This window comes from Neodothiora populina, assembly GCF_041146345.1.
Source record: "Neodothiora populina strain CPC 39397 chromosome Unknown canker_contig_13, whole genome shotgun sequence".
Classification (NCBI taxonomy): domain Eukaryota; kingdom Fungi; phylum Ascomycota; class Dothideomycetes; order Dothideales; family Dothioraceae; genus Neodothiora; species Neodothiora populina.
Genome location: NW_027191402.1, coordinates 262,045 through 289,894, shown reverse-complemented (window position 1 = coordinate 289,894; position 27,850 = coordinate 262,045). Strand labels below are relative to the sequence as shown.

At 49.8% G+C, this 27,850-nt stretch overlaps 13 protein-coding genes across 14 annotated transcripts; 5 read left to right on the top strand and 8 right to left on the bottom strand.

Moving 5' to 3' along the window:
* Positions 1 to 38: 38 nt before the first annotated feature.
* Positions 39 to 1,685, top strand: AAFC00_001695 (uncharacterized protein; the record flags this gene model as incomplete). Its single annotated transcript, XM_069340910.1, has 1 exon — positions 39 to 1,685. One exon carries the CDS (start codon positions 39 to 41, stop codon positions 1,683 to 1,685), a length of 1,647 nt encoding a protein of 548 aa, XP_069204427.1.
* A 702-nt stretch (positions 1,686 to 2,387) lies between these two features.
* On the top strand, positions 2,388 to 4,511 carry AAFC00_001694 (uncharacterized protein; the record flags this gene model as incomplete). Its single annotated transcript, XM_069340909.1, has 10 exons — positions 2,388 to 2,591; positions 2,652 to 2,711; positions 2,768 to 2,879; positions 2,932 to 2,952; positions 3,013 to 3,167; positions 3,229 to 3,342; positions 3,417 to 3,471; positions 3,537 to 4,034; positions 4,094 to 4,283; positions 4,340 to 4,511. 10 exons carry the CDS (start codon positions 2,388 to 2,390, stop codon positions 4,509 to 4,511), a joined length of 1,581 nt encoding a protein of 526 aa, XP_069204426.1.
* Positions 4,512 to 4,772: 261 nt separating this feature from the next.
* AAFC00_001693 (uncharacterized protein) lies at positions 4,773 to 5,622 on the bottom strand (the record flags this gene model as incomplete). The annotated part of the gene is made up of 3 exons (XM_069340908.1): positions 4,773 to 4,863; positions 4,919 to 5,514; positions 5,611 to 5,622. 3 exons carry the CDS (start codon positions 5,620 to 5,622, stop codon positions 4,773 to 4,775), a joined length of 699 nt encoding a protein of 232 aa, XP_069204425.1.
* Positions 5,623 to 6,200: 578 nt separating this feature from the next.
* Positions 6,201 to 6,921, top strand: AAFC00_001692 (uncharacterized protein; the record flags this gene model as incomplete). Its single annotated transcript, XM_069340907.1, has 3 exons — positions 6,201 to 6,277; positions 6,435 to 6,612; positions 6,838 to 6,921. 3 exons carry the CDS (start codon positions 6,201 to 6,203, stop codon positions 6,919 to 6,921), a joined length of 339 nt encoding a protein of 112 aa, XP_069204424.1.
* A 442-nt stretch (positions 6,922 to 7,363) lies between these two features.
* Positions 7,364 to 7,946, bottom strand: AAFC00_001691 (uncharacterized protein; the record flags this gene model as incomplete). The annotated part of the gene is made up of 3 exons (XM_069340906.1): positions 7,364 to 7,527; positions 7,580 to 7,717; positions 7,937 to 7,946. 3 exons carry the CDS (start codon positions 7,944 to 7,946, stop codon positions 7,364 to 7,366), a joined length of 312 nt encoding a protein of 103 aa, XP_069204423.1.
* Positions 7,947 to 10,778: 2,832 nt separating this feature from the next.
* On the top strand, positions 10,779 to 12,560 carry AAFC00_001690 (uncharacterized protein; the record flags this gene model as incomplete). Of its 2 annotated transcripts, XM_069340903.1 has the most annotated exons (2): positions 10,779 to 12,068; positions 12,183 to 12,560. In XM_069340903.1, 2 exons carry the CDS (start codon positions 10,779 to 10,781, stop codon positions 12,558 to 12,560), a joined length of 1,668 nt encoding a protein of 555 aa, XP_069204421.1. The 2 variants fall into 2 exon arrangements, with proteins under 2 accessions (XP_069204421.1, XP_069204422.1); XM_069340904.1 differs by having other exon boundaries at positions 10,779 to 12,560.
* Positions 12,561 to 12,744: 184 nt separating this feature from the next.
* On the bottom strand, positions 12,745 to 13,228 carry AAFC00_001689 (uncharacterized protein; the record flags this gene model as incomplete). The annotated part of the gene is made up of 3 exons (XM_069340902.1): positions 12,745 to 12,917; positions 12,994 to 13,116; positions 13,174 to 13,228. The coding sequence occupies 3 exons, from the start codon at positions 13,226 to 13,228 to the stop codon at positions 12,745 to 12,747; spliced, it is 351 nt and encodes a 116-aa protein (XP_069204420.1).
* Positions 13,229 to 15,137: 1,909 nt separating this feature from the next.
* Positions 15,138 to 15,460, bottom strand: AAFC00_001688 (uncharacterized protein; the record flags this gene model as incomplete). The annotated part of the gene is made up of 2 exons (XM_069340901.1): positions 15,138 to 15,235; positions 15,289 to 15,460. The coding sequence occupies 2 exons, from the start codon at positions 15,458 to 15,460 to the stop codon at positions 15,138 to 15,140; spliced, it is 270 nt and encodes an 89-aa protein (XP_069204419.1).
* A 1,388-nt stretch (positions 15,461 to 16,848) lies between these two features.
* On the top strand, positions 16,849 to 17,931 carry AAFC00_001687 (uncharacterized protein; the record flags this gene model as incomplete). Its single annotated transcript, XM_069340900.1, has 4 exons — positions 16,849 to 16,954; positions 17,104 to 17,421; positions 17,550 to 17,722; positions 17,809 to 17,931. 4 exons carry the CDS (start codon positions 16,849 to 16,851, stop codon positions 17,929 to 17,931), a joined length of 720 nt encoding a protein of 239 aa, XP_069204418.1.
* Positions 17,932 to 18,200: 269 nt separating this feature from the next.
* Positions 18,201 to 19,467, bottom strand: AAFC00_001686 (uncharacterized protein; the record flags this gene model as incomplete). Its single annotated transcript, XM_069340899.1, has 4 exons — positions 18,201 to 18,882; positions 18,939 to 19,056; positions 19,123 to 19,335; positions 19,404 to 19,467. 4 exons carry the CDS (start codon positions 19,465 to 19,467, stop codon positions 18,201 to 18,203), a joined length of 1,077 nt encoding a protein of 358 aa, XP_069204417.1.
* Positions 19,468 to 20,252: 785 nt separating this feature from the next.
* On the bottom strand, positions 20,253 to 21,262 carry AAFC00_001685 (uncharacterized protein; the record flags this gene model as incomplete). Its single annotated transcript, XM_069340898.1, has 5 exons — positions 20,253 to 20,270; positions 20,325 to 20,614; positions 20,677 to 21,106; positions 21,166 to 21,206; position 21,262. Coding segments are annotated over 5 exons (780 nt in total).
* Positions 21,263 to 22,217: 955 nt separating this feature from the next.
* On the bottom strand, positions 22,218 to 22,599 carry AAFC00_001684 (uncharacterized protein; the record flags this gene model as incomplete). Its single annotated transcript, XM_069340897.1, has 2 exons — positions 22,218 to 22,481; positions 22,534 to 22,599. The coding sequence occupies 2 exons, from the start codon at positions 22,597 to 22,599 to the stop codon at positions 22,218 to 22,220; spliced, it is 330 nt and encodes a 109-aa protein (XP_069204415.1).
* A 1,205-nt stretch (positions 22,600 to 23,804) lies between these two features.
* AAFC00_001683 (uncharacterized protein) lies at positions 23,805 to 24,565 on the bottom strand (the record flags this gene model as incomplete). The annotated part of the gene is made up of 2 exons (XM_069340896.1): positions 23,805 to 24,431; positions 24,494 to 24,565. The coding sequence occupies 2 exons, from the start codon at positions 24,563 to 24,565 to the stop codon at positions 23,805 to 23,807; spliced, it is 699 nt and encodes a 232-aa protein (XP_069204414.1).
* Between the last annotated feature and the right edge of the window lie 3,285 nt (positions 24,566 to 27,850).

The window sequence follows — 27,850 nt, the reverse complement described above, 5'->3', positions numbered from 1 at the left end:
AATTCCGCACTTGGCCTTTTAGATCCGCCGCGCACGTCATGCCAGAAAGTGCAGGCAAGCAGATGTCTGCTTTAGACGCGTTGAACGCGCTCGAGTCGCAGCGCAAAACCACTGCAACAACTGCAATCAAACCACCTCGCAGCAGTACATTTAACGGTGTTGGTGCTCCGAAACAGTTGAGTTCTGGACCACGCACTCCGACGGATCTAGGCTCGGGCTCTACTACACCTAAGAAGGCCACTGGAAACGTGGATTCGAGTGCTGCATCGTCGACTACCTCCTCTACTGAGAATGTGTTGAAATGGGCTGGGTCTTTAAATCCTGTCAAACGGCCAACAGCCGACAACAATAATTCGAAGCGCCCTGGTCTGGGAGAGAGCGGTCGCGGTAGATCGAGACTTACTTTTTCTAATCTCAGCTATCGCTATCGACAGCCTGAAGCAGAGAACAATCGTAGTCGGCGACGATCGCACAGTGCCGAGTCATCGAATCGATATGAAGGATCTAAGTTGGGCATTCTGAGCTCTTCCTCCCAGAGGAGTGCGGCTGCCGGAACAGGTACCAAGTCCCGGCGGCTCTCTAGTGCTCTCCCTCCGGATTTCCTAGTGGATACGTGCCCTCTGGAGAAGGAGTACACTTCCATCCATTTGATTCGGAAGCGTAAGGAGAGGATTGGAGAAGGTGGTTTTGCTCATGTTATTCTGATGCGCCGCAAAGGCGGAGCCCGTAATGAGTTCTATGCTGTGAAGCAATTCCGAGCGCCGCAACAAGGAGAGTTGATCAAGGACTATGTCAACAAGATCAAGTCCGAATACAGTATAGGACACTCGTGCGATCATGAGAACATCATCAAGTGCTTACGATTGTGCAACAAAGACGAGCAGTGGAGCCAGGTCATGGAGTACTGCGATGCTGGATCACTCTACGACATCCTTGACCACAAGCTTCTCAACGATATGGGAGCTATACATTGTATTTTCAAGCAGCTCCTACGAGGCGTCGAATACTTGCACAGCCATGGCATTGCGCACAGAGACATCAAACCAGAGAATCTTCTCTTGACAAGAACCGGATGTCTCAAAATCATTGATTTTGGATTGAGTGAGGTTTTCAGTGGCCTTCATCCGGGTATGCGCGGAGGTGGCGAATGTGGAGTTGATATGGGCGAGGTTCGATTGTCTAGCCCGGCGCTTTACGGATCAGAACCTTACAAGTCACCTGAAGTGGAGGCAGCGAAAGTTGACTTCGACCCTCGCGGGCTGGACGTATGGTCTTGTGCCATTATCCTTGTTGTCATGATTTTCAAGAGGCATCCATGGGTCAGAGCTGATGAATCAGACCCACGTTTCAAGAAGTATGTTGTGGGGTGGAAGGAGTGGTCAGAGCATCATCCAGACGGCATCCTCACATGGGATTCTGAAGATTACCCTCAATGTGGTCCAATCTTCAGAGCCCTCAACAGCATGTCCATTGAGCGCATGCTGATGAAGATGCTGCACCCGGAGCCTCCGAAGCGCATCAGTATCAAAGAAGCTCTCGAGACTCAGGTACTGCAGGACTGGGAGTGCTGTCAGGACGGACGTTGTGAAGTGCAACACACTCATGTTCCACTCAAAGAACATGAGTCTACAGGCAAACTACATAAGCTCTTACATAGGGATAGGGGAGCGGAGTCGCCGGTTTGAACTAGAGCGTGCGGCGACGGAGCCATCACGCGATGTGTGTACATTACCTACCTACAGCTGCGATTGTTCTCATGGTGTCACGTTCTCGAAGTCAAGATCACTTCTTTGCTCACTTAGTGAGCTTGTTATCATTTTTCAGTGCTGCACACTCGGTCACGTAAGTACGTATCAGTCACGACTCATTGCCGCTCGAGGGTAGATAGAGAGCTCGCTTACTTCACTGAAAAGAGTAAGTCGAGGAGATGAACAGCGCTAGGAGACACGGCCCGAGAACGTTACGCCCGCCCTCAAGCCAGGGTTTAAGCAATCACGACCAATGAGCGCACGCATCCAGTCCAAAGTGCTTTGACTGGGTTTATAAACCCCAATATGTAAGGTTTTGGGTTGTTATCATTGGTACTTGTACAGGATTGACGGACATTTGTAGCTCGTGGTCGGTCGGACCGTTACTATGCCTTACAACTAAGGGCCTTCAGATCGGCCTTTCCTTATCTTCACGGCCTTGCCCGTACTAGGGTATAGCATGCATGTATGATGGCAATAAGGGCGCCTTATATGTATAACACGTCCTCGACCATTGCCTCTGTCGAAAATTGAAGGTCTTCACTATATACTTTTGTGTATACATCCTTGCATTGCGATCCCCTTCGACATTCTGCATAATCACTTGCTCGTTTCCGTAACGGTACTCGTCGTTCTGCCATGTCGCAGATGAGCGCGGACAAGCCCTTCGACAATGTCGTCGAGGAGGATGCAGCCCTCGAGAAGATGGGATATCAGGCTGAACTCAAGAGGAGTTTCAACTTGCTGAGCATGATTGGTTTCTGCTTCAGTATTGTGACTTGCTGGAGTGCTCTGTCGGGCGTTCTTATCATTGGTGCCGAGTCGGGAGGTCCGCCTGTGATGGTGAGTCTTTCCGCGACTTTTCCGAGGAAGAGATCAAAAGGCTGATCGTTGATGACTTAGGTCTGGAGTTGGCTCGGCGTGTGTGCGTTCAGTTTGGCGGTGGCATATAGTATGGCAGAGGTATGCGTCCATTGCGAACCAAGAGAACAAGATTTCACTCTGACAGATCGCTTAAGATGTGTTCTGCCTATCCAGTAGCAGGAGGCCAATACAGCTGGGCTGCTATTCTGGCACCGCGAAAGTGGGCGAGAGGATTCAGCTATGTCTGCGGATGGTTCATGTTGACAGGTAAGCAAGCTGAGCAAGCCGACCTTCCGAATCATTTGCTAACGACTTACAGGAATCCTTGCCATGGGCGCTGGTACGCTACTTCACAAATTTACGACATTTCAGAATGCATCTGCTAAGAATCAATCACTAGTCAACAACTTCATCACCGCAGAATTCATCCTCGGCGTTGCCGTCTTGAACAACCCCGACTACGTGATTACCAGATGGCAAACCACGCTTGTAGCGTACGGCGTTGCTTTCGTGGGTTTGGGCTTCAACGTCTTCCTGCCTCAGCTGCTGCACAAGGTGAATCCCTACCCTGAGACCATTACCCATGCCTTGATCCGAAGCTTACGAGATCGCGCAGGTGTCACGCTTCTTCCTGATCTGGAACATTTGCTCTTTCGTCATCATCATAGTCACCATCTTGGCTTGCAATGATCACAAGCAATCAGCGAGCTTTGTCTTCAAGGACTTCCAGGTAGGCTAGCCAAGCGATTGACAATTAGGACGTATCCGACACCAGCAGAGGTGGCTGACCCGACGGACATCTAGAACTTTACCGGCTTTGGAACTGCGTACACTGCCATTCTGGGCTTGCTTCAAACAGGTATGGATGACAAGAATCCTCGACCTCACTTCATGATTACACGGGCGACTGATTATCCTCTACAGCGTTCGGAATGTGCTGCTACGACGCTCCCTCCCACATGACCGAGGAGATTGTGAACGCACGCAAGGAAGCACCGCGCGCCATCGTGCTATCCGTCTGGATCGGCGCCGCGACCGGCTTCGTGTTCCTCATCGCAGCCTGTTTCTGCATCGGCTCCATCGAAGGAGTAGCAGGCTCAGCAACCGGAGTGCCCATCCTTCAAATCTTCTACGACTCGACCGGATCCGTCGCCGGATCGTCATGTCTAACTGTGCTTTTGATCGTCATTGACATTGGATGCGCTAACGCTCTCACTGCCGAGGGTGGACGTGCCGTCTATGCTTTCGCTCGTGATAACGGCCTCCCCTTCTCGAAGGTGTGGAGCAAGGTCGATGCGAAGAAGCAGATCCCTGTGTTTGCTATCTTGCTGACTGTGCTTGTGCAAATTGCACTGAACTCGATTTACTTCGGAACTGTGACTGGATTCAACACTGTTGTCTCTATCGCTACCGAGGGTTTCTGTGAGTCGCTTTAGTTTGATCGCGTGATTTTGACGGAAACAGCAGCTAACGTTCTTCAGATGTCTCATATGCCATGCCGCTGCTGGTTCGTGTGCTCTCGCGCCTGTCAGGCAAGGAGACGCCGCTGGAGGGACCGTGGAGTCTAGGGCGCTGGTCGCTTCTGGTCAACATTATCGGGTTACTGTACCTTTTATTCACGTCCATCACCTTCAACTTCCCGACGGTGAACCCAGTCGACAGCGAAAACATGTGAGTATTGTGCCTGCAACAGACATTGTGAACATGTATCTGACAGAGCAACCCAGGAACTACACATCCGCTGCAATTGGAGTCATCATGTTGATCGCCATCATCACCTGGGTGACTACAGGTCGCAAGAACTTCGCTGGACCGCCTGGTGCAGTCATCGAAGGCAGGTCACAACACGACTCTGAGGAAGTGAGCACAGTAGGCCACCACACGAAAGAGATGGAATAGGTTGAGGACGATTCTTCTTATTGTCATAAGCCATCATAATGAATATATCCTGTTTTGCATTTTTCGCACCAAGTCTCATGTCGCTGCTATCATTGTCGCAAGTCGTAAGGATCGGTATCATTATGCCATACAACAACAAGTGACTTAGGCATGATACTGCCATGTCAAAAATACCCCTAGTCCACTGTTGCGGAAAGCAATACCCGAACGTAATGTCGGAAGATCGTGATACTTTCTCGCAATAGCAAGGCCAAGTCAGGCTCAATTCGCCGGTACTTCCACACATTGATCGATCCCTTCATAAGGAGGAATATCGAGACCATACTTCTCCGCCATCTCAGGGCTCAGGAATCTGTCATAAGAAAGTGAGCAAGCGAACCCACACACACGATTCTGAATGCACGAACCTTCCACCAACGAAATGACGACCCTTGAACCACTTCACAAGCGGCTTAGGAGCAGTCAAGCTAATGAGAGCATCAGGGTGATACCCCTTTCCAGGACCATCGCTGGGCGGGCCCTGCTCAATGTTCCAACTACTCGGCGCATCAACAGCCAGGACAGGAACCTTGGAGTCGCGCAAAGCCTCGATGACAGCAGGGAAGGGCTCTCGCACCTCGCCCTCGAACGAGAAGCCAAAGATGGCGTCAACAAGGTAATCCGTGCTCGACAAAGACGCCATGAAGTCTTCTGTGAATGGGATCCGTAGGTCCCTGAGTTGCTGCGACAGCCGCTGGTACAGCTCGTTCTTGCTCTGCTTGGGGTAGTAGATCGTGGGCTCGTAGCCGTAGTGGCGCAGGTGTCTGGCCGCTACTAGGCCGTCGCCGCCGTTGTTACCTGGTCCGCATACCACGAGGATGCGTTTGCCTTTCTGTGGGCTGTGGAGTTTCCATACCGCTTGTGAGACCGAGAGGCCCGCGAGCTCCATGAGTTGGTCGATGGAGAATGCGCCGGTGCTCATGAGCTCTTTGTCGAGTGCTGCGGCTGCTTTGCTTCCGAGCGCCTGGACATAGTCAGGCTATTGATCTATTTGTGATATATATGTATAGCAGAAAAGACATTGTTATGGAGACGCAGGAAGCAGAGTTTAGGTTCTTACACGTAGTGCCATAGTGACTGGTAGCGGGTGAGGTCGATTTGCACAGCGGAGGTTGCCTATCAGAGAATGTTGGACATCAATTGTACAGTACGTTCTTTTTGCAAGTTATTTTGTAAGTCTACAGCTCAGGAGAGAAGATGGATGAATTGATGCCGTTCGTAAACACGATTACATCACTGCACTGCACCGCAGGGACATCAGGAGATGCCTACTCCATGTTGGCAAAGACAGAAATACCATGCATTGAGCCTCGTGCGTTTCACGGGACTGATCGTTAAGTAATCATATCATAGACTCGAACCACATGTATCCAATCTGCTGTACAAGATAAATATGCCGATACAGTAAGATATATGGTGTATGCAAATGCTGTACGAACATAGTAGAAGAGCGAGCGGAAGACCTCCGTGATTGGCCGGGTACAGCCTCACAGAACATTCAACTCAGCCCTACAACTTTTCGAGGATCACTTTCGACATCGACGCCGTCTATCCACCAAACGCAGCAGCAGCAGCAGCAGCAGCAGCAGCGACTTCGAATTATACGTCCAGTCAGTCCAGTAATCAACTTCCAAACAACCAACACCCGCCATGGTCCTCAAAATCAGACTCGCACGATTCGGCAAGCGTCATGCGCCCTTTTACAACATCGTCGTAGCGCACGCGAGGTACGATACGAATCCCGACACTCAATGTCCAATTCCTGCAAAGGACTCTCGAAGACTACAACCACCCAACTCTTCGACCAGCCTTGCATTTCCAGCGCGACAAGAATAAAATTGACCCCAGGCAAGAACGAGAACTAACGAGTCCCGACCCCTATAGAACAGCACGCAACAGCAAACCTCTCGAAGTCCTCGGCACATACGACCCGATCCCCAAGACGCCTTCGGACGGCGAAGGTCGCAAATTCAAGGACATCAAGCTCGATACTGATCGCGCCAAGTATTGGCTTGGTGTTGGTGCTCAGCCTAGCGATCCTGCGTGGAGGTTGCTTAGTATGGTGAGTTTATCTTGGAGGGGGGAGAGAGATGCAGGCGCGGTAGATGTTCAGCGATGGCGAACAATAGGGGCTCTGTGGGAGGTGGCGAGATTGAGGAGATTGTCTGTCTTGATAGCGAGGATGCGCCAGAAGAGGACTTATGGAAAGATGCTGGAAATGCCTGCCGCATTGCTGGTGCCGTACAATGATGGTGCAATGGACACCTGCTGACTTTATATGATACAGATCGGCCTGATGGAACCCAAATACCGCATCGGACAGCTTCAGAGCAAGAACGGCAACGGCCCCTCTTCGAGCACCCAGTCATAGCAGCTGCTGAGCTCTTAGCATGTCAATTCGAAAAGAATGCGCTGCGGCGACAGCGGTTACATTGCATAGTCAGGCGTTTGGCGCAAGGAGAAAGCATTTGATTATGTACATTGTAACAAAAGGCTCATGGTCACGAGGTCGTGCGGAGGTGGTCGGGCAAGACTGTAAAATATGGCAGAAATTGATTTAGTTGATTTGATCTCGCACTGGTATCTATGATACAGGATACTGTCGTCGAGTTTTTACCTCGAATGTTTTCCAGTTCCCAATCGACGGTTCTCCCTAAACTCCAACGTACTCCCACTGTCTGAAAGAACAACCCGTGTCTTTCGCGACGTCCGTATTGAAAGAATTGTATAAGCAACGCAAATTATCATAATCCATTGCCCAGTCCAGACAGCGGCTCACGACCCCGTGAACTGCAATGAGTAGACGAGCTTGCTTAACCACCGAAACCGTAAAGGGTACGGCCCTGGCGCTTGAGGGCATAGACAACATCAAGAGAGGTGACGGTCTTGCGCTTGGCGTGCTCGGTGTAGGTGACAGCGTCACGGATGACTCCCTCGAGGAAGGTCTTAAGGACACCACGGGTCTCCTCGTAGATCACTGTTACATGTCAGATGCGTGCAACTTTCGTTGTGACGACGATACTACTTACTGGCAGAGATACGCTTGACACCACCACGACGTGCGAGACGGCGGATAGCGGGCTTGGTGATACCCTGGATGTTGTCACGCAAGATCTTGCGGTGGCGCTTAGCACCACCCTTTCCAAGACCCTTTCCACCTTTGCCGCCTAATAGTATAGTCAGTACATGATTGGAAATATGTAAGATGTTGAACATCAAATAGTACGAGGGAGAGGGGCAGGGCGGTCAGCGACCATTCTAAGGCAGCCAGTGCGACGCGATGAAGCGCGTCGGAGGCAGTATCGTGATTACACAACACCAGTAATGTGTATGTATCGATATCATGAAAAGGAACGAAGATAAATGCACATAATATTTATACTTACGTCCAGTCATGTTGTGTATTAATGTAGTTGATGGAATTAGAGATGGATTTAATTCAGTAAGTCGCGTTGGTTGATGTAACTTGAGCGATAATGGTATGAAGCGCAGATGGAAAGAAAAGAAGGGGCGAAGTACAGTCGGGGTAAGAGAGTATTATAAGGCAAGACAAGGACTGGATCACTGGGGAATGCTGCAACAAGATCACAAAAATGTCGCTCGCTAAGCCGATCACAGCTTTCGAGAGCAATCCGTAAAGGGCACAAAAAGCGCCGCGATTCGGTAACTTACTTTGACATCGTTTGTCTTCAACGTTTGCCTGGGGAAAAGAGAGAGACGTGTACGGCGGTCCCGGCTGAGCAACGCCGAAGAATCATCCCCCACACGATCAATCCTGGCCACCCCGGCCCTCTGGCCCTGCCTCTTAAGAGTTTGCCTGGCTGTTCCAATGCTACAATGAATCCTTATTTTGTCAATCGGTCTCGTGATACTAAGAATCGCGCATCGCCCCAAAAGAAAGTGTCAGTAGACTCGATGTTCAGCGAAAATTGGTAGCATGTGACTTGGTACGTGACAATTCCAGGAGCTCGGTTTCTACGCGTCTGCATCACGTCAAATAAAGTTCGGGTACTAAGGTAGGTACGGTCTGGTAATTAGGTGGTACTTGTATTGGATCTGGTGAGCTTCATATGCATCATACCGTGTCTGACAATACGTGAATAATAATGTTCCATTCCAACCCAAACCTCCTACAAGCCAATGAAGTCCGTAACCGTGACGTCGTCAAGTCGTTTACTAAAGAAAAAATTGATACTAAACCCCGTCCATACACCATGAGAGCGACTGAGAAAGTAACGTGTAACCACATTGACGTCGAGCTCCCTCCCACTCATCTCTTACTTGAGAAAAGGGTCTTGAACATGGCATAGACCGAATCACCAATTGTTGGCCTTGTTTCAGTATACCGGCGCTTCCTGTGGCCATGATGCTTACTATGCGATCCGCCCGCTTCGTACGACCCTTCCGATCTGTGACTTGACATACGCGAGCCACTCGATGGGCGCACTGGTTGTCCTTGATATGGTTCGCTGTAAGGATATCCACTACTTATGGGTGCGCGTGAATATGATGGATGCCCTGTCAGCTGAGGCGGTCCTTGAGGTGGATATTGAGAGAAAGCATATGCCTGCCGCTGCTGTACTTCGTATTGTGCAGGTGGTATTTGAGGTGCAGAGTAGTACTGTTGAGCCCGTGGTCGCGGGGGTTGCGATGAGCCATATCGTTGCATGTGCTGACCGACTGCATATTGTGGGTTTGGCATGTTCGCAGCATGGCTGGCCGGTACGCGCTCGTATGACGCTCGCTGGCAGGTGTCCATGACGACAAAGGGGGAATCCTTAGAAATATCGTATCGCTTGAGATGGTAAGAAGGCACTCAATACAGCAGGATCAAGGTCTTGGATGCTGCTGAACGATATTCGAGCCAAGATTGATGAGTTGACTGTGATTGCAAAAGCCGAGATCTGTTAAAAGCGATGTAATGGGTATATGATTGTGAGTATCGAAAGAAAGGGGAGATGAAAGAAAAAAGAGGTCTTGTTATCAGGCGGAAAGATACCAAAGACGATCTGGCACTTGACTCTTGTTCTATGGACTACAGCATGGGTTAAGGTTCACAGCATCCGACATATGACCTGCTTGCCTCAAGTGACGGTCAGGAGCAGGTACTGGCGAGTCACCGCACACGTTTTGTGGTGTCAAAGAAAAAACACCGGCTCTGCTCAAAGAGCGCCGCCTTGCTGTGGTGTGCGGTCGTGACGTCAAAGGATTGTAGGGTACATCAACTTGCCTCTTCGATGTAGGAGTCGGGAAGATGATGGAGAGCTCTTCTGCATGGCCAAGACGCCCTACATATCATCCCGGTGTGATTTGCGAATATCTTGCCTTACTTGACGCCTTGGTAACTCGGCAGAGCTCTAACACGAATGGGTTTCGAACCTGTGACGCCCAGTGGGGGAGATCGGCAGCTGGACCACAAGGCGATGCAGTTCGCGAAGGAGCTTGTAGGTACAAAAGTATCATCGAAAGCAAAGATATCAGCATGTCGCTCGCATGAGTCAATGGGAGTAGATTTATTACTCGCTCGAGTCGAGTTTTGGTCACTTGTATCAGGTTCGAGAATCGCTGACCTTCTTTCCGCGCCATGAGTACTAGCTTACTTCAGCTTCAAACATATCCGTACCGTCAACACCATCGAAGGAGTGAAATGAAGCCTGCACATGAGCTTTCTACCTCGAATGTGACAGATTTGGATGATCTATAAGCGAGCACCAGCAGGAATGAATGACGACAATGCGGAGAAATACGGGATATTATTGGTGGCCGACAAATTTTGGTGGAGAGAAGCCGGCGCAAGGGAACCTTGGAAATACACGATTTAGTATGGGAAAGAACAACCTGATCTTTCCATTGTACTCTGTATGCACCTGGTGACACCTGAGAAGCAGAGAGTCGACAATACCACGCGCTTGTTTTGGAACAAATCTTTGGATTACAGCGCCCTCTCTGATAATTTTCATTTTCGCTTCGCATCTTGTTTGTGTTTAGCCGGTCGTCGTCACTGTCACTAAAGCTGCACTGCGCTGCGCCTTGCTTATCTCGTCGAATTTGCTGCTGCAGGCGTTGTCCAATGCCACGGCACGCGACCACATCCGTAATAACGGGATAAATAATCATCATCATCGGCATCAACATTGCCATCAGAGTCGTTGCATTCTTTTGTGCTGTCATCGTCGTCTTTGCTAGACAAGTCTGCCACGCCGTCCGAAGCAGATTCTATCATCAATCATGGCGTTCAACTTCAACTGGTCGCCGCTCATCGCCGACACGTCGCGGGCGCGGGATATGCTTACCACAGCCTTGAACAAGTCGCCGAAACCCCCAATAATTGTTGATGATATTGTAGTCAACGAGCTGAACTTGGGCTCAATACCTCCCGAGCTCGAAATACTCGAGATTGGTGATTTGGCCGAAGACAGATTTCGAGGAATTTTCAAGATGTCTTATACCGGAGATGCATATTTGACCCTCAAAACAAGAGTCCAAGCAAATCCGTTGAACACCTATCTATCAACGAAACCTTCCTTTGCATCACCTGGGCCTCTAGCTGCAGCATCTGGACTTACGATTCCTATTCAAATCACTCTATCCGACATTCGTCTCTCTGGCTTTGTCATTCTGGTCTTCTCTCGTCAGAAGGGCATCACGCTCGTGTTCAGGAACGATCCGCTAGAGTCTCTCAAAGTGTCGTCCACTTTCGATTCCATTCCCTTTGTTCGAAACTATCTACAAAAAGAAATCGAGGCTCAACTCCGTGTGCTGTTCATGGATGACCTCCCCGCCATCATCCATCGTCTGTCTTTGCGACATTTCGTGCCAGAGTACAGACGTGTCGAGGACGAGAAAGAGGAAGAGGAGGAGGTCGAAGTCGAGGTCGAGGTGGAAGGGGAGAGCAACGGAGAGCAGAAAAAGAATTTTATCAGAATCAAGAAGAAGAGGACTGAAGACGACCGACCGCCTGTAGACCCTCTGTCGAGTCCACCTCAGAACCCTACCGATATATGGGCCGAAGGGCTGGATGATTCGCCAAACTTTTCTCTCGAGTCACCAACCGAAACACACGCATCCTTTTCACAAAAGAACCTTCTGCGTCTTGCTGCTTTGAGCGACTCTCAGCGCACGCTTTCCCTCTTCACTCCGTCAATCAGAGATACAGTATTCAGGGCCTGGGCTGGAGCCAAAGAAGGTGGTGAGTCTTCCGGAATCACGACGCCAAGACCATTCTCGCTGTCTCGTATTCACTCCTCCATCGGCACATCTGCCTCTTATTCGTCCAGCGCTTCAGAAGCCTCTGATGCTTCCACCTATCTCAGTCGGCCATCACTGTCTAGCCATACATCTGGTTCTACCGTCTACACTATGGGCGCGCACAGGACAAGATCGCATGCTGGTCGTAAGCGCAAGCACAGAATCGTCGATCTCCGTAAGCCTACTGTTGCAGCTACAGCCGAGACAGATAGCGTTGCTCCTGCCTGTACAGAGAGCAACTCGGCGCCTAGCATCACGGTCACCGAACCTGTGTCTTCTCCTCTTTCTAACGAGCTCGATCACACGCCTGAACCGCAGCATGCTTCTCCAACGGTGCCCCTACATAGGGTCCGTTTCCATTCTCTCCATGGCGATGCTACTCAGCCGCCCAGTCCTGAGCGCACGCGTGTTCAAACTCCCGCTGGTGCAGAGAAGTCGTCGATGGACACCACTCCTACTGCTTCCTCACGCCAAACGCCAGGAAAAGTCGACTCTCCAACGAAGGCGGCTGCACCCCAGCGCCCGAAACTCGCCTCGTCCCGGACGGCACCGAGTCAAAAGGAGTCGGAACTGTCACGGTCTTCGTCTTCGGTACGCTTTCAGAGTTTCAGTGAAGGTTCTACGGGTGGCATTCTCGAGCAAGCCTGGATGATGAAGATGGCCCAGGAGATTGCGAAGAAGGTGCATGAAGAGAAAGGTACTGCAGGATTTTGGAACCACGCCGAAGTGATGGATCAACCACCACCTGCATATGGTGTATGAGTGTGCCGTCTGTTAAGATTATGCTGCTTTTTCCTTTGTATCGATAGTATGTCTGACTGGAGCGAGGAGTTCGGTGCACTTGGGATTGTTATGATTGTTGTGTTGGCTTAGCGAGAAAGTGTCGAGGAGATCACAGCACACAGCTTGTACCAAAATTTGTTATTGTTCCATCATTCCTATGACTCTACTCATCTTCCGCAAGAAGTGCTTCAACTGCTGCTACTTTGTCGTCGAAGCCCTGCTTCTTGTCTGTCCGTGATCCTACACGTATATCTGATTGTATGCGGACCACGCCGTTCTCGTGCAGCATAGCATGGCATTTGCCAATCACAGTCATACACTCATCCCATGAACCCTCTGCAAGATTCGTGTTAGTAGCCTTGAATCTAGATGGAAGTTTTATCATGAGCACAATCAGAGATCCAGAGCTTACCTATCGTGGTTCCGGCAGAATGCATAGAGTACTTTAGACCGCTCTTCCTGAGCAATCTCTGTACTTCAGCAACCTCTTTGGAAACGGAAGCCGTGGGAGTCCCCAATGGAATGAGGCAGAAATCTATATAAACGCATCAGCAGGCATACTTATTCGGAATGAACAAGGCAAGTGGCGGACCTGCTGTGCATGCTGCTGGTGTCTTCAGATTGTCCAAAGCATCTTGACCCGCCATTCTTGCTGATGGTTGAAGTTGCTTCAATCGGATCAAGTAGGATTGCAATAAGCTGGAATCGATTACGAAATCGATTTTATTTACCTGATGTGCTGTACTTGATGATCAAGTCTGAGATGTTACATTATTTTCACCGTTCAACATACCGTAAAGTACCTTACTTACAGTAGTGGGGTGACGTCTTTGAGCAGCTACGTGTTACAGATACCGAACTATGCGAAGTGCATCCCGGCAACCCCATGAATCCCCCGACAGCTAAATTAAGCTGTACCACGCCGGGTTCGCTTCCACTGCATCCGTTATCATGCAACAGACCAATTTATCTCATGCATCCGCTAAACCCTGTCCACACACCAAGGCGATGACGGCAGTGTTCTATAAGACATCAGAACGTCCCGAGATATCGTTATCGAAATCTAAAGCGGGAGAAGCTGCACAGCCAATACGTCTCGAGTATCTTAACGAAGGCAATGCCAATGTGATATATCGGATAGCATCTTTCGAACATGACGAAATATTGCCAGAGGCTCTGCGTGGGAGATTGTTGCGGCTCCGCAAGGACAAGCCGTTCATTCGTACCACTCTAGAACAACACGAAGCCTTTGCAACCGAGTTTAAACCATTATTCGCAGTTGATAGTCTTGTCGAACACAAGCTTGTTCCCGTAAGATGCGAAGTCACTCAATCATTGAATGTACTTCTTCATCAGCTTGAGCATAGCGGCAGACGGCCCGTCTCGAGGCACGGAGATGCTCTGGCTACCGATGAGACATACGGTACTTTGATGACAGACATGACACCTTCGACCTGGGCAATCTCATTCGAGCTCAAGCCCAAATGGCTGGTTCAGTCACCGGATGCTCCTCGAAATGCAGTACGCTGTAGAACGTGTGCGCTACGAGCTCAGCGATGTCGAACACAGGGCGAGCGAGAAGCATACAAAGATCCAACAGCTTTCTGTCCCTTAGCATTGACGTCTCCAATGTATCGCGAAAGACGAAAGGTTTTCGCCATGTTGGCCTACGGTGATCGCCAGCGATTCAGTGAGTCCGGTAAGCTTGGCCCGCCTGCACGTTTCCTTTATTTGCAATATTTTCCCCTAGCGACGCTGTATAGGTCGAGCAATGTGCACGATAATTGAGAGTTGATCGACATCGACGAGCACGTCTCGCACGGTGATCAATCCTCTTCGTACCCCGTCGAAACGAAAACGATGTTGCGACTGGTCCTAAAGTCGAATAAATATGCTGACATTACAATGCAGAAGATCAAGTGATACATCACCTGGCAAAAGATATACTCCCCGTTCTTAGTGAGCTTCGCGCTTTCCAGGCAAAATTCGGCATTCAGAGCATACTCAGATACAAGCTGTACGACCATTGTACTCCCATGAGACCTTGAACAGTGCTTACGTATGTTGCAGTGGTGATCCCATATCGAACGATTACCTAAAAGCCATGACTTTGAGAGACTGTACATTGCTTGTGAAAGGGAATACTCAAGGGGCTGTTCCGACCTTCCAGGCACGTCTCGCAGATCTTGATCTGAAGCAAGCTCACCCGGATAAGTTTCTGTACTGGCAACAAACAGAAAAGGCATTGATCAACGAAGGCTGGTACACAAACACAGAAGTCAATGCAGTACCGGAAGAGGTTTGTTTACTTTCCTGCTATAGATCGAATTGAAAAATACGGGTCTTGAGATTGCCCAATCATACACAAAGTCCGCCGAGCAAAATCCAGCTCTGCTCGGACAAAGGCTTGAATTGAGACAGACTGACAGATGCATCATCGACCTGCCATTGGCCCTCAGTGTTTGCAGATGGCCTTCTCCAGCTCTTCATATGTGTGGCCGGCATTCCATGTCCCTCTGCGCCGTCGTGGAGTCGAAGAACACTAAAGCAATGGAATCATCTCGATGACTGGCGATTCCTGCTCGAGGAAGAAGACTCTTCATTCATAACAGAACGCTCAAGGGTGTAGAGTGGATGATGCTTGTACACATCGCCTGAAGCATGCGTCAGCGTCTTTAGGTCATTCGACTGAGTCAGATTGACGTACCTGTGAGTATCGACTTGAGAGTAGCGAATCTGCTCTTGCTCTTTGGCGGCGGATCGCCAGTGGTGGCATCAGAGTAACTCGGTAACGTCTCCATGTCTGCTTCTCTCGAAGAGCGATCTTCTGCAGATGAGACGATAGTGGCAGTGGTGAAGGACGTTGCTTTTGACGACATGAGGCTGGTTGGTGTCGTTGATGAACTACTATTGAACATGAATTGGGTACGTGCTTCGACTAAGATATGAAGTTTATGTAGAGACGAGAAGGAGACTCGGGATTATAGCTTGGAATTGATGATACCATCTGAAGGAAGACATAAGGCCGAGACGCCCTACGCCTTATATATGTCCAAGGTAGTCATACCCATCAGGCAAGCAAGCCAGTGACGAATCCAACTCCGGTGCCACTGGGAGCTATCAGAGGTACAACTTAGCAGAGCAACACCATGGTTATTCGTAAGCCCGACCCTTTGAATCAGTCATCACAAAGAAAAGCAGTAAAATAGCGCTCTTGGACGGTATTGAGTCATCACCAAAGCGGCGTCTGAATCCGCGCAACCAAGGTAAGCTTTCCATACCACGGAATAAGGTATTTCTACGCCCGGAGTAAGGAGGCCTAAGCAGAACATAGATGGGTTGTACACAGTACAAGTACAGGAACACATGGTGCTAAGCCTTATTGCCAACCCACAGATATCCCTGATCCTGGACGTTGACCAATGGAAGTCACGTTTGACCCATGGGGTACGGTGTGAGGTCAAATCCTGCGACGAGATCCGCAATTCCGAACGCCGTGGGAAATGCTTATCTTCTCTTGGTTTGGCAAGGTACAGTACCTTGTAAAACAGTACCGTAGCTTAGCATACCTTACCTTAAGGTGAGAGTCAGATGGCGGTGATTCGTTTAGGCTGCCATGGTCATCGTATGACTTCTATGCAAGATAAATAGCTCATATAGTTGGCGTTGATTCACAATTAGGAGTGTTGTTACGATCTCTGCAGTGGTTGTACGTTATTGAACAGATGGTTTGAAAGTACGGAGTTGTATTCGTGTTGACTTAGCATGAGGTAGGAGTGTAGACGATGGGGAATCCCACGCCTTCTCTAGAGAAACAGGCCTTGAGTGTGTCTCATCTCGTGAACATAGACTTTATGAGTCACATGTAACGTACCAAATACAGGGGCCATCCAGCTTTCGTGATTAGATGTGACTGTTCGAGGTCACCTTTGCAGCGGTGTCTGTATACAGACAAGTGGGAAGTATAGTGATCACGTGCGGACAAGATAAAGACGCCTCTCAGGTCCCTGAGACTGAGGTATCTCCAGGTGAGTTCAGGGTTCTACCCCAGACATACCTTAGGGAAATGATTAACGCGTCGCACGCGTCCAGTACGCGAGCCTCAGCACCAAGAAACGCCATTCCAGCGCGCGCATCGTGTACCTTGCGTGTACAAAGTGCATAACAATCACACAAAAAAACGCCATTTGTTTTCTCTGACAACATTAAACATTAAAACAAAAAGAAAAAAGTTACATAAATCAAGAAACTCACACACAAGCACAATATGTCTTCTGATCTTCACACACCTCTTGTCGAACACGAACCTCCTTCGATTCCTGGATCTCCCTCGCCGAAACGAGTCAAGCATATGGAGCCTCTTACAGTCGCTGGTATCTTTCTACTTTTTTCCTTTTGATTCTCTCTGCTTGTTCACTATTCGAAGAGCACAATCTATGCCAATTGGCCTGCCTACCTACCTCTACAACATCCAATTGACCCCAAAAATACCAACCAGCTAACCTTCCCTCCCACACCACAGCAATGCTAAACGACGACACGGCAACGCCCACACCCCCCTCCCCACCGACGGCCTCTACCACCGTCCCATCAACAACATCCGCCCAGGCCCCCCAAACCATCCCCTCACTGATGTCCACCGACCTGGCGCCCACCGCGGTCCCCACCGGTCCCCCAGCTCTTCAAATCAAGCTTCTCTCCGACAAAGCGCAGGCGCCGACGAGGGGCAGCGCGTTCGCAGCAGGTTACGATCTGTACTCTGCGCAGGAGACGACGGTGCCGGCGCGCGGAAAGGCCGTCGTGGATACTGATATCTCCGTTGCTGTGCCGGAGGGGACTTGTATGTTTTTCTCTTTTCTCCCATTCCGTTCCCTCCTTTTGCTGTATAGTGATGATGATGCTCGTGAGGACGGCATGCCATTGACGCAGACGACAAGAAAGAAGAAGAAAACTGACTTGATCTACTAGACGGCCGAGTCGCGCCCCGATCGGGTCTCGCGGCCAAACACTCGATCGATGTCGGCGCTGGAGTCATCGACGCCGACTACCGCGGCCCGCTCAAAGTCCTGCTGTTTAATCTCGGCGAGCAGAATTTCGTTATCAAGCAGGGGGATAGGATTGCGCAGTTGATTATCGAGAGGGTGAGTTCTTTCCTTTGACATGTTCTCTTCGTTTATTCGACTGGGACTTCTTTGGGGAGCATTTTGTCGCTAATATGTTTTGTCAGATCTACACGCCTGAGGTGGTCGTTGTTCAGGAACTCGCTGATAGTGTGCGAGGAGCTGGTGGGTTTGGCTCGACTGGTGGATTCGGTACTGTGCTGCCGCCCATCAATGGTTCTCACGCATAAGAAAAATGGTGACATGGAAGGCGTTTTGGAAGGCATTGGGAACTCGGACGGGCATGGATAGTGAGTCATTGAGTGGAAATAATCACCAAAAGAGATAGAAACATATCAGCCTCGTTGTGCATCAATAGTGTCATCGAACGGAAACATATCATTTATCTGGAATGATCCCTCTTTTATCGTTGTGTGAGAAGTCTATTGAGACACAAAAACTGTTCGCCACACAAAGCCTGATTCAGAAGCTCCGCCTCCTCACCAGCGACAAGACAATACTATTGATCAACAGCCACCACCTGCGCGCGGAAATCATTCAGGTCCTGCGGCTCGACCAAATCTCTCCAATTCCGCACCACTCGCACCTCAGCCGCCTTGGTCAGCCGCAAGTGTCTCTGCAGACTCTTATCCTGACCAGCTTCCTCGCCGATCCCGACATTAAGCTCATGCTTCGCCTCGTCATCGAGGCGCTTGAGCTCTTCCGATCGCGCGTTCATCGTCTTGACCAGGACGGCGTGCATGCTCGCCAGGACCTTCTCTGCGGCCTTGGCGAGAGGCAACTCTGTGGCTTCGACGTCGTCGGGTGATTGCCAGTGGTTCGTCGTGAGAAGGTCTGCCGCCTGACAGCTCTCGCGCAGGCGAGCGACCATTAGTGCTGCGAACATGTCGCCTGTTCCGGAGAAGAATACGGGTAGTGCGGGCACTGTTAGGCGGAACAGACGAGGCTTTAGGTCTGATGTCGCTGTAGAACCGACAATGGACAGTTTTCCTGATTGGAGGGCATTGGCTGAGTTCACGAAAGGAGAGGACGCGCGAGATTGGTTTTGCGGTGTCGATGTGGTGGTTGGGGGTAAGGTAACAGACGTGATCAGGACATGTGGGACCCTGTACTTGCGATGCAGCGTCTCGATAGCGGTTGCGAGCGAAGCGTAATCAGTGATTTTCACCTCGGAAAGAAGTCTACAGTGATGTGTTAGTCTCTACATGTCATCGTGTACTTGTGAAAGATCTCATACTCGGCCTCGAATTGGTTGGGTAATATAAGATCCGCATCTTTCAGCAGAGCCTTGTACGCAGGCACTACGTCTTCGTTGACGTATATCTTACCGTTGTCGCCCATGACCGGATCAAGAACTGTGAGGCATGTAAGTCAGCTGTCCGAGATGCCGCTGTCTATAGTACACAAAATAATCAACGCACCCCAGAAGAAAGAGCCAGGCTTCGTCGTCGCCTTGAACCGCGATTCTCGTGCAATCTTGCCAACTTCTTGCACTACAGCCGCACTTGGGCAATAACCCGATAGCATGACATCAAAGTCATCGAGATGTGATTGCTTGAGGCCCTCGTATAGTTCAGTCACTTCTTCGGCTGGAGTCTTGCGACCTTTCACTTGTTTGTATGCTGTATGGTTGCCTAAGAGTAAGGTATCAAGTCAGCAATCATGCATACGTTAGATCAACGACCGGCATTATTTTGCGTACTGAATTGAACGGTGTTGATCGCGGTCACTTCGCAACCCAATGCCTGCATGGCGAAGGTTGCCATTGTATTTCCGACATATCTGATACAACTAAGCGTGCTGCCCGTGTCTCTCTATTGACGGGCTACAGACACTCACCCATATGCTACCTTATCCAACAATTAGTCAGGACAACTTGCGATGAGGAGGATGAGTCAGTTGGCCTTACGTGGCTGGCAATTGCCAAAACATGCGTTTCCGGGACTTCGGCCATGACGAACCCCCAATTGCAAAGACGGAGGATGTGATGAATCGCTAATGACTTTGAAACAAAGTCTTAGATTTAGAAGAGTCGATGAGGATCAACCGGGGTATACAGTTTGAAGGATGCAAGCGGTGATTTATTTCTTGGACTCGAGTACTAAGACATACAAAAGATAAGATTAGGCGATAGCGGAGGGGTGAAAGGTGACTGCAAGGGCTCGTCACATACTGCGGTTAATTGACTTCAAGGGCTTCAAGAGTCATGGCATGCGGGGCACTCGAATCAAGCACGGCCTTTAACCCACCCATTTATTTATGTATTGGCAGTGCAGCCTGAAGGTAAGATAGTCGAAGTCGCTCGGAAAGAGAGACGAAATGAAAAAGGCCAAGGCACAACACGCGAGATAGATCAGATCAACGATCATTCAGATTATTCCCCATTGTATGTAAAGACGTGGCACAACCAAGCTCATTTCTAAAGGATGGCCAACCGCGGCAATTGCCCCTCATCAGGCCATGTAATAGCTTTTCGTCGAAAAGCATTCATGACATTAACGCCACTAACACCCGTACCATGCTATAACAAAAGTCCCCTACATACCATAGACTACTCCTCATCACCAATCTATGTGGGCTGTTAGTCGGGCCAATGTGGAAATGCATGCGTGCTAAAACTGACCTTGGGTGCGAGATAGAATCGAAGGTAACTGTTGCTCGAAAGTGCGTATTCAACAAGCAGCGGCACCTCGTCTGAAAGGCACAATCTGACTCTCTCTGACAACCCGCTGGCTTTGCAGAAGTTGACGAGGTATTTGAGGGAGAAGGTGAGCGCAACAGGCTCACTCATTGTGATCTCGACGTCTTGATCCGGCTTCTCTACGTTGCTGTGCTGGCGGAGGGTGACTGATCCTGAACCAATGTCTCCGTTGCACTTGAAGCTGACACCTTCCTTGGTGCACTCGATGGCGACTGTGATGATACGTATATTAGCACGGATATTTGGAGACCGAAGAGTGCGACAGGTCACTTACCAGACTCGGAGAGAGCCGACAGATCTCTACAAATGCGCTGAAACTCGGCAGCTGGCATCTCAATGGTGGCAGCGTATTCGGTATCAGGGATTCCCAAATGCTCTTGATCAATGTCCATGAGCTTGATATCGTATTCGCTGATTCTGTCGCTGTCTGCGCTCTCGAAGACAATGTTGACAACATCGGGAGAGTCCTCGGCCTTGAGGGTAAGGATGTCGTTCGGCTGAGCAGCGCGCAAGACCTTTTGCAGAGAGGTAAGGTTGATGCCGAGAGCGATGTTGCGATCGCATCGGTAAGGGGAGAAAGACTCGGACTTGAGCATCATCGAGACAAGTGCGACGTGCGAGTTGTCCATGGCTTGGAGGGCGACACCCGTGTCATTGCAGTCGAAGTTGCAGTCCTGGACGAGATCCTTGATGGCATCGACCACCTTGACACATGTCAGCCGGTGTTGAGCTGTGTAGCAAATCCTTCAGTTGTGAAACGTACCTTCTTGAGAAGGTTGGCCTGTTCGAGACGTGCTTCAAGCACTGCGTACAAATGTCAGCTGGTATCGACAGGTCGCGAGTGGTGGCGAATACATACTTGTGAGTAGTTGTAGTGGTTTGGATGTCTAAGTGAATGAGGTAGTACTGGATAGGCTGAGACTGATTGAAGATCGGAGAGGTATAGGGAGTGGTGTGTTTGTTGTCACAAATGAGGGAGAGATGTGTGCAAGAAGAAAGTGTTTGCTGTGGGAACCAGATGACGCGGAATCCAAACGCGCTGCGCGAGATGCGAAAGCTTGACGCGTTAATTACCTGCACTTTCTCTCTAAGCCACGTTGGGTAAAGCCTGGACGTGGTCGTTGCTGTGTGGGGTACTTTTCGTCGGCCGCCTCCATACTGGACCTTAAGATACAGTACCTACCTCGGTCTTCATAGACAACCTACTTCACCAAAAGCTAGTAGTCATGGAACCAACATTGACAGGTATCTCAGGGAAGCTGGAGAGCGAGATAGCCAGACCATTATGTTTTATAGGTCCTTGATGCACATACAGGACCTGCTACAGTGTGAACATATATGGTCTTCTTTAGCCCCAAGCTTCCGTCACATTGCTTGCATATATCTGGGTCTTCATTGAAGATGGTTATGATAAAAATAGCACTTGGCATTCCTTCGCAGTATCGACGAATGATGTGGCACACAGTTGAATAATGACAATGGCGCGTCTTGCATCGCCTTGATTAGGGTATCATAGTTTAGACAACGAATACATAGGACATGTAAATGCCAGATTCGTTATGGCCGTCCATGTATCGATTCCAAGTATCAAGCGCCATAGGCTTCCAGAGGGCGCCAGGAATTCCTAGCACATATAATCGCTGTAGCGCGCAAGCGACCAGCTTTGTATAGGATAGCTCGACCTCGTCTGCCGCGAAGGTGATCCTTCTACGAAGGCGGCGAGAGTTTCGACTCCGACTTGCTTGTCTTAGCAGAGAACCAATCGTAGATGTGTCCTCTGTAGTTTCTATTCCCCAGCATTTCCTCGACGGCTGCTCATGCTCGCACCAGACCGTAAAATAGCGTCCACGTAAGCACGAAGCTCATCAATCCACCGAAGGCATCCCCTATCCACAGATCTGCAATTGGCGAGTGGAAGAAGCCTTTCGGGTTGGCCTCGGTGCGCGTAACGAATATTAAGAGCGAGACGATAATGGTGCCGATTGCGTAGAAGAGAAAGCCAGGGAGTGACTCGAGGCCGAGTGTGCCAGCTGCGACGCCGAACAATGAAGCTGTAAGTGACCGGATATTCGAGACTGTCTGTTGGTCATGTCAGCGAAGGGAACGTGTAAGGGATCGCGGAGAGTGTTACTCTCGCATTGTGCGCTACGCTCTCCTGTACAATGGGGTTGATCATCAACTCGCGTTCGTCTATCATACTGACGGGGCTGAGGCCAACAGGACTGATTCGATGTTTCGATGTTATGTGGTTATTAAGTGAGAGGTGGATTTACAACAAGATCGCTGGTAGAATGGTGCGACAGCTTTCTCTACAACTGCCTGATTTATGGTATAGCACTTCTGTGACGTTGAAGCACGGAGGCTGCTGTCATTGTACAAGTATCTCAGGGCTTCAGACGTGCATGCTTGGCGACGCTTAGCTCCTGCCATGCCCTAATGAGGCAGCCGCATTTCGGCCTGACGATCTGACCATTCCACAACATGTACCTCGATGGCCTGCCTGGTAACCCAAGATACCTAACCGAGCATACCTACTGTACCTACCTTGCCTGTGATGACTGTGCAGTATAGGAGACCCCTACCTCACCGTTGTCAGTACGTACCTGCGTTTATTCTCGTACTGCAAATATCTAGGTAGTAAGGTAGGTACTTACCTACGAACATACAAGCTGTGACACCGACCGTGTGTCGTCCCATCCATGCTATCATCCTGCACGCAACCAGGGCTCGTCCTTGCTGGATGACAAACTGGCAACTTCTCGGGAACTAACCACGTAAGCTCAACGTCAAGACAAGGACGGGGTGGAAACAATGTCCCCGTCACGGTGCCTTGCTGCTCTCTTCAGTACTCATCGAGCATTGCAAGAGATTAAGTCGAGAGACAACGATGGAGTCAGAAACAAATCTATTAGCGCAACTGCCTAGTCAGAAGCGTAGCGGAGGGTGAATAGTAGAACAGTATAATCAGGCAAAAACAGCAATGAAAACCATGAACAACGAAAGTTCGCTTCCTTCAATGATTTTCGGTTGGGAGAACAACCCGCAGGTCTCCCTCAGGGCATTAGTCAACAAGGAGATGCAGTAGTGGCGCCCTGATAGTTGAAGAAACACTGAACCGCCAGAGATGCAGCATATAAATTTTCTACAGCCCGATCTGAAGCCCTGTCAAGCTCAGAGAAATCACATTGCTTTTCCTTGAACTGCTCCCATAGTCGCTGGGCTTGTGTGGCAGAAGAGGCCAGGTCGACGGCGAAATCAGATGTCGTTTGAATACTGCACTGAGATGGCCGTATCACAGCCGATGTTGTCGGATCAGCAACCAGGGGCTGATCGGATACAGGCACAAGTCGAACGTCAGGAATGGCGTTAGGTCCCATTGCAATAGGCAATTCAGTAAGTCCTTCAAGAAGACGTCTTGTCCTGTGCTTTGGCACTGACATCGTCTGCCGTGGCCTGAGCCTTCTTGGTGTAAGAATCCAACAGACCCTTTGCATCATCGCTGTAAGAATTCTTCTTCTTCTTAGCTCCGTCAACATAGACATCCTTCTTCGCCTTGGCAGCGTCCTTCTTGGGACCAAGATAGTCCGAGACAGTGTTCAGGGCGTCCTGCTGGATCTTCAACACTGTTGAAACACCGGCAAATGCAAGAGTCAAGAGGCCATCACCGCGATCGTTGCGGCTGGCAGTCTTGCTGTACTCATCGTTCCATGTGCTGTAGAGGTAGTCACGGCCCTTGCCTGCAAACTCTAGAGGATAGAATGCGTAGCTCTTGGCGGTGGAGACGAGAGTCTGAGTGTCTTCCTTGACAATTGGGAAGGTTGAGTCGAGCTTGCCCAACCCTTTGTCACCGAGCGAGTCTGCCTTCTCAACGTAAGGCTTAGCGTATGCATAAGGGCCTTTGAGATAAGGCTCAATTGGCTTGCCAAAGCGGTCGTAAGCAGCGTCGGCAAACTCGAATGACTTCGCACCATATGGGTGAGACTTGACGGCATCGATGGAGTCCGAAACAACAGGGTAAGACTTGATGTGCTGGCAAAGGTGATTAGAGTCAGTGGATGTGCTTTTCGTCTTCTTATCAATCGCGCACTCACTCCTAGAGTCTGGAATGACGTCTTATCGCCATTGGTGACGGTGGTAGACATGTCGCTTTCTGCGTGAGGCATTTGACTGGGCTCAAATCAGCTAATGAGCTTTTATACGAGGAAACAGCCATAGGTATAGCTACATGGACCTACTTATCTGTCGACGAAAGAATCGATTGTTGATTACGGTATCTAGCTTTGCAAAGCGCTGTGGTCAAGCACTGAGATGAAGAAAAGGTAACAGGGTGAAGGTCAGAGGATTCAGGTGGGAGATGAGATCAATATGAAGGAGATAGATAGGTGAAGGGGCGCGGTCATTGTGTTATCTCCCTCCTGCATTTTACACGGCATGAGCTCACAAACGTGCCTGCAACTTTCAACAAATGCATGTGAAATACTTACTTGCATGTGACAGTGACGTCCTTCACCTACAATGTCAGGTTTATCTTGGCACAGCTTTCACATGTTCACGGCTCGAGCTTTCCGCCATCCCGCATTAATGTGCACCCAACCTAGAGCTTGTTACATGCGCAGTGCACGGCCGTATAATGCATTATTGTGGTGCCTCACAGCTTTCTTGTATCTCGAGTTGGGAGACCCTTCCCGACCGCTCGTCACGCCATGTGAAGCTCGCCCCAAGATTGATTGAAGTATTTCATCCGGATCTTGTCCAGTACCAGAGCAGCCAATCCGTGCGTGCATTCCACTGCATGCTTCACAGCTTGCAGCTCGGTTACTGTCCAGTCTGCCGAGATGACATCGAAGCGAGCGTCAGGATACGTGATCCTTTGACAGAGCTATTCTGCAAGCGGTACATGTATTTACTTTTGTCGTGCCACCTATGTCCGGGTCGAGCCTCTCCTCTGGGCCTGACTGCTCTCTGTGCAAAGCTCGAAACAGTGCTGGTCCAATGTCATCCTCCACTTGAATGTCAGTATTCGATGAGAACTGCTCAGGACGCCGTCTCGTGCAACATCCATGGACGGCAATCTCACCAGTCCGCCGGGCCTCTACGACTGCAACACAGTTGTCTAGCCTAACGCGCGAAAATATGATTTGTTGGGTAGCTCATCACACGTGAGTAACCTTACGGGCCTCGACATTAAGGTCTGCCGAATGCGTATCTTCACGCCAGCGCATAAATGACCATGCACCTGGTCAGCATCCAAGAATATTTGCTCCCTCGTGTCTTCGCTTCTACGATTTCTTTGAGTATGCATTTGTGATTGCATCGAAGGTGACGTCTCGGCGCGTACCACAGCTGGTTGTGTCCCCAGTCTGGAAGACCCAGATTCTGAACGCCCTGCAGCAACTCTAGCCATTCCCCATATTATCCCCAGCATGGTGCTGGGCTCTACCCTGGTCTCCTCATCACGATCCATCAGTGATCTTGCTCGGTCAGTCTACAGCAGCGAGCCAGGTCGGCGGGATGGTAACAACACTATGAAGTTTCAAGCCGTGTCAAACGAAGACGCCAGCTGCGCTACTGGCAAAGCCCACTACTTTGACGTTTATCCATTCGTAAAGGACGCGCGCTCGCAATTGGCAGTAGTGAGCAATCACGGGAAGCTGCGTCTACAGCAATCGAGGTAGCCTTAGCTTATTGTAGTAATGATGCAGTTTATATGCTTCTGTATGGACCCGCAAACCGAGGCTGGGACATTAATCGGGCGATTGGATGTTACAGCGCTTGTACATGCTGTATAGCACGCAAGAGGCGCGGTCATATCGCCAAATTATCTGCGGGATCATGGCATGTTTAATGACAAGAATATGGACCGAGGAAGCATCACATCCATTGATGATGTGCACCACCTGAGCGTGACGCCATCCAGAGCATTTGATCCGGCTTCCACTACATGCTTTCGGATCGACGAAGCAGATGGCAGGTTTCATAACGTGCCGGGCGCTAAGAAGAGCCGCACGCCTGCTTGCGAATGGCCGACGTCCATCTTTGATTCAGATGCTTATCGATCATACGAAGTACGAGCAGTCCGCCACGTGTCAGAAGGCGAAATCATTCGCCATGCACATCAGATAATCTATGTATACAATATTTCGCTGCGTAAACAAAGGAAGCTCCACGGCCCGATAAGATGGAAGAAAACCCACACGCTATGGACTGGACACGTCAGAGCCATTCCTCACCGAGATTGACACCATGAGAAAGTAGTGTACAAGATTAAGGTACAGAGCCTAAAGGTGCCGTAATAGAAAGGTGCATAGTGTTGTTCGGCTACTGAAGGGTAGCAAGCACCACTTTCGGCTCATCTTCAATAACAATCAAGCCTAGAATCCTCCTCTGTAGTTCGCGCCACTCCGTACCCGCTTATCTTCGTTTGTTATATGTACGGTGTGTATGCATGCATCTGCATGTACCGTACAAGTATCAGAAGTACCTACTTTACGTTCATTCGTACAACCTACTTGATCCACTGATTGGGTAAAACAACGATGCACGAACCCTGTCTATCTCTGCAGTCTATTCAGAAAATCGTTCTCGTTCGCCTGAGAGCCTTTCTCCAGACTGAAGAGAGACAAATCGATCTTCGGAACGTCGTTATGTGTGCTGACACGCGCCCCCGCCCCACAGCTCTCGCTCGGCTCTGTTCACTTCCGATCTCAACCCATGTCCTTCATGTGATCTTTACTGTACGTCTGCTTTTTATATACGTTCGATATTAATCATGACAAGCCCTGCTTCCGTGTCCCCGAGAAATGGACCAAGGAAATGGCATTATACAGTAAGTACTGTAAGTGGTAACCTTCCTACTCGGGGATAGAGAAGCCAAGACTCCATCGGACTCGCATCCGGATTCTATGTTAACTTTGTAGCATAATATTTCAAAACAAGAAACGAGACTCATGCTTCTGCTCTGCTTTGACTCGAGATCATGAGAGGGAAATGCAGGATACAAGATATATACCTTTTCCCTTCAGTCAAGAGCAGTGGGCGAGGTGACTGAATTGCGTACACGCCAACTTGTGGACTTCTTGGCTGAGCCGAGAGGCCTCGTATATCCTTGATGTTAGCCAGCCACGATTTTGGGTTTTCCTACAAGAGGATGCTGTTGTGATGGATTAGGAAAATCTATCTGGGTTCTGTGTCTTGAACCATTTAAGTGTTTGAGATGGAGTGCGGCTACTTTGGGTTTGTAAGGTGGTGATGGCATTGTCTGTTTCGGAATTGTGATCCTCGAGGGGTTGTGGTATCAAAAAGTCAAAAAGACTTGGGAGGCATATAGTGCTATGGACTCTAGTTTTTCTTTAGTCTATCTACTGTAGGTGAACGTTCTAAAAACTAGAGTTGCTTGTAAGGTCTGACTGATTGGTAGGCCTATTACAGACCTGCCAATCTGGAGGTAC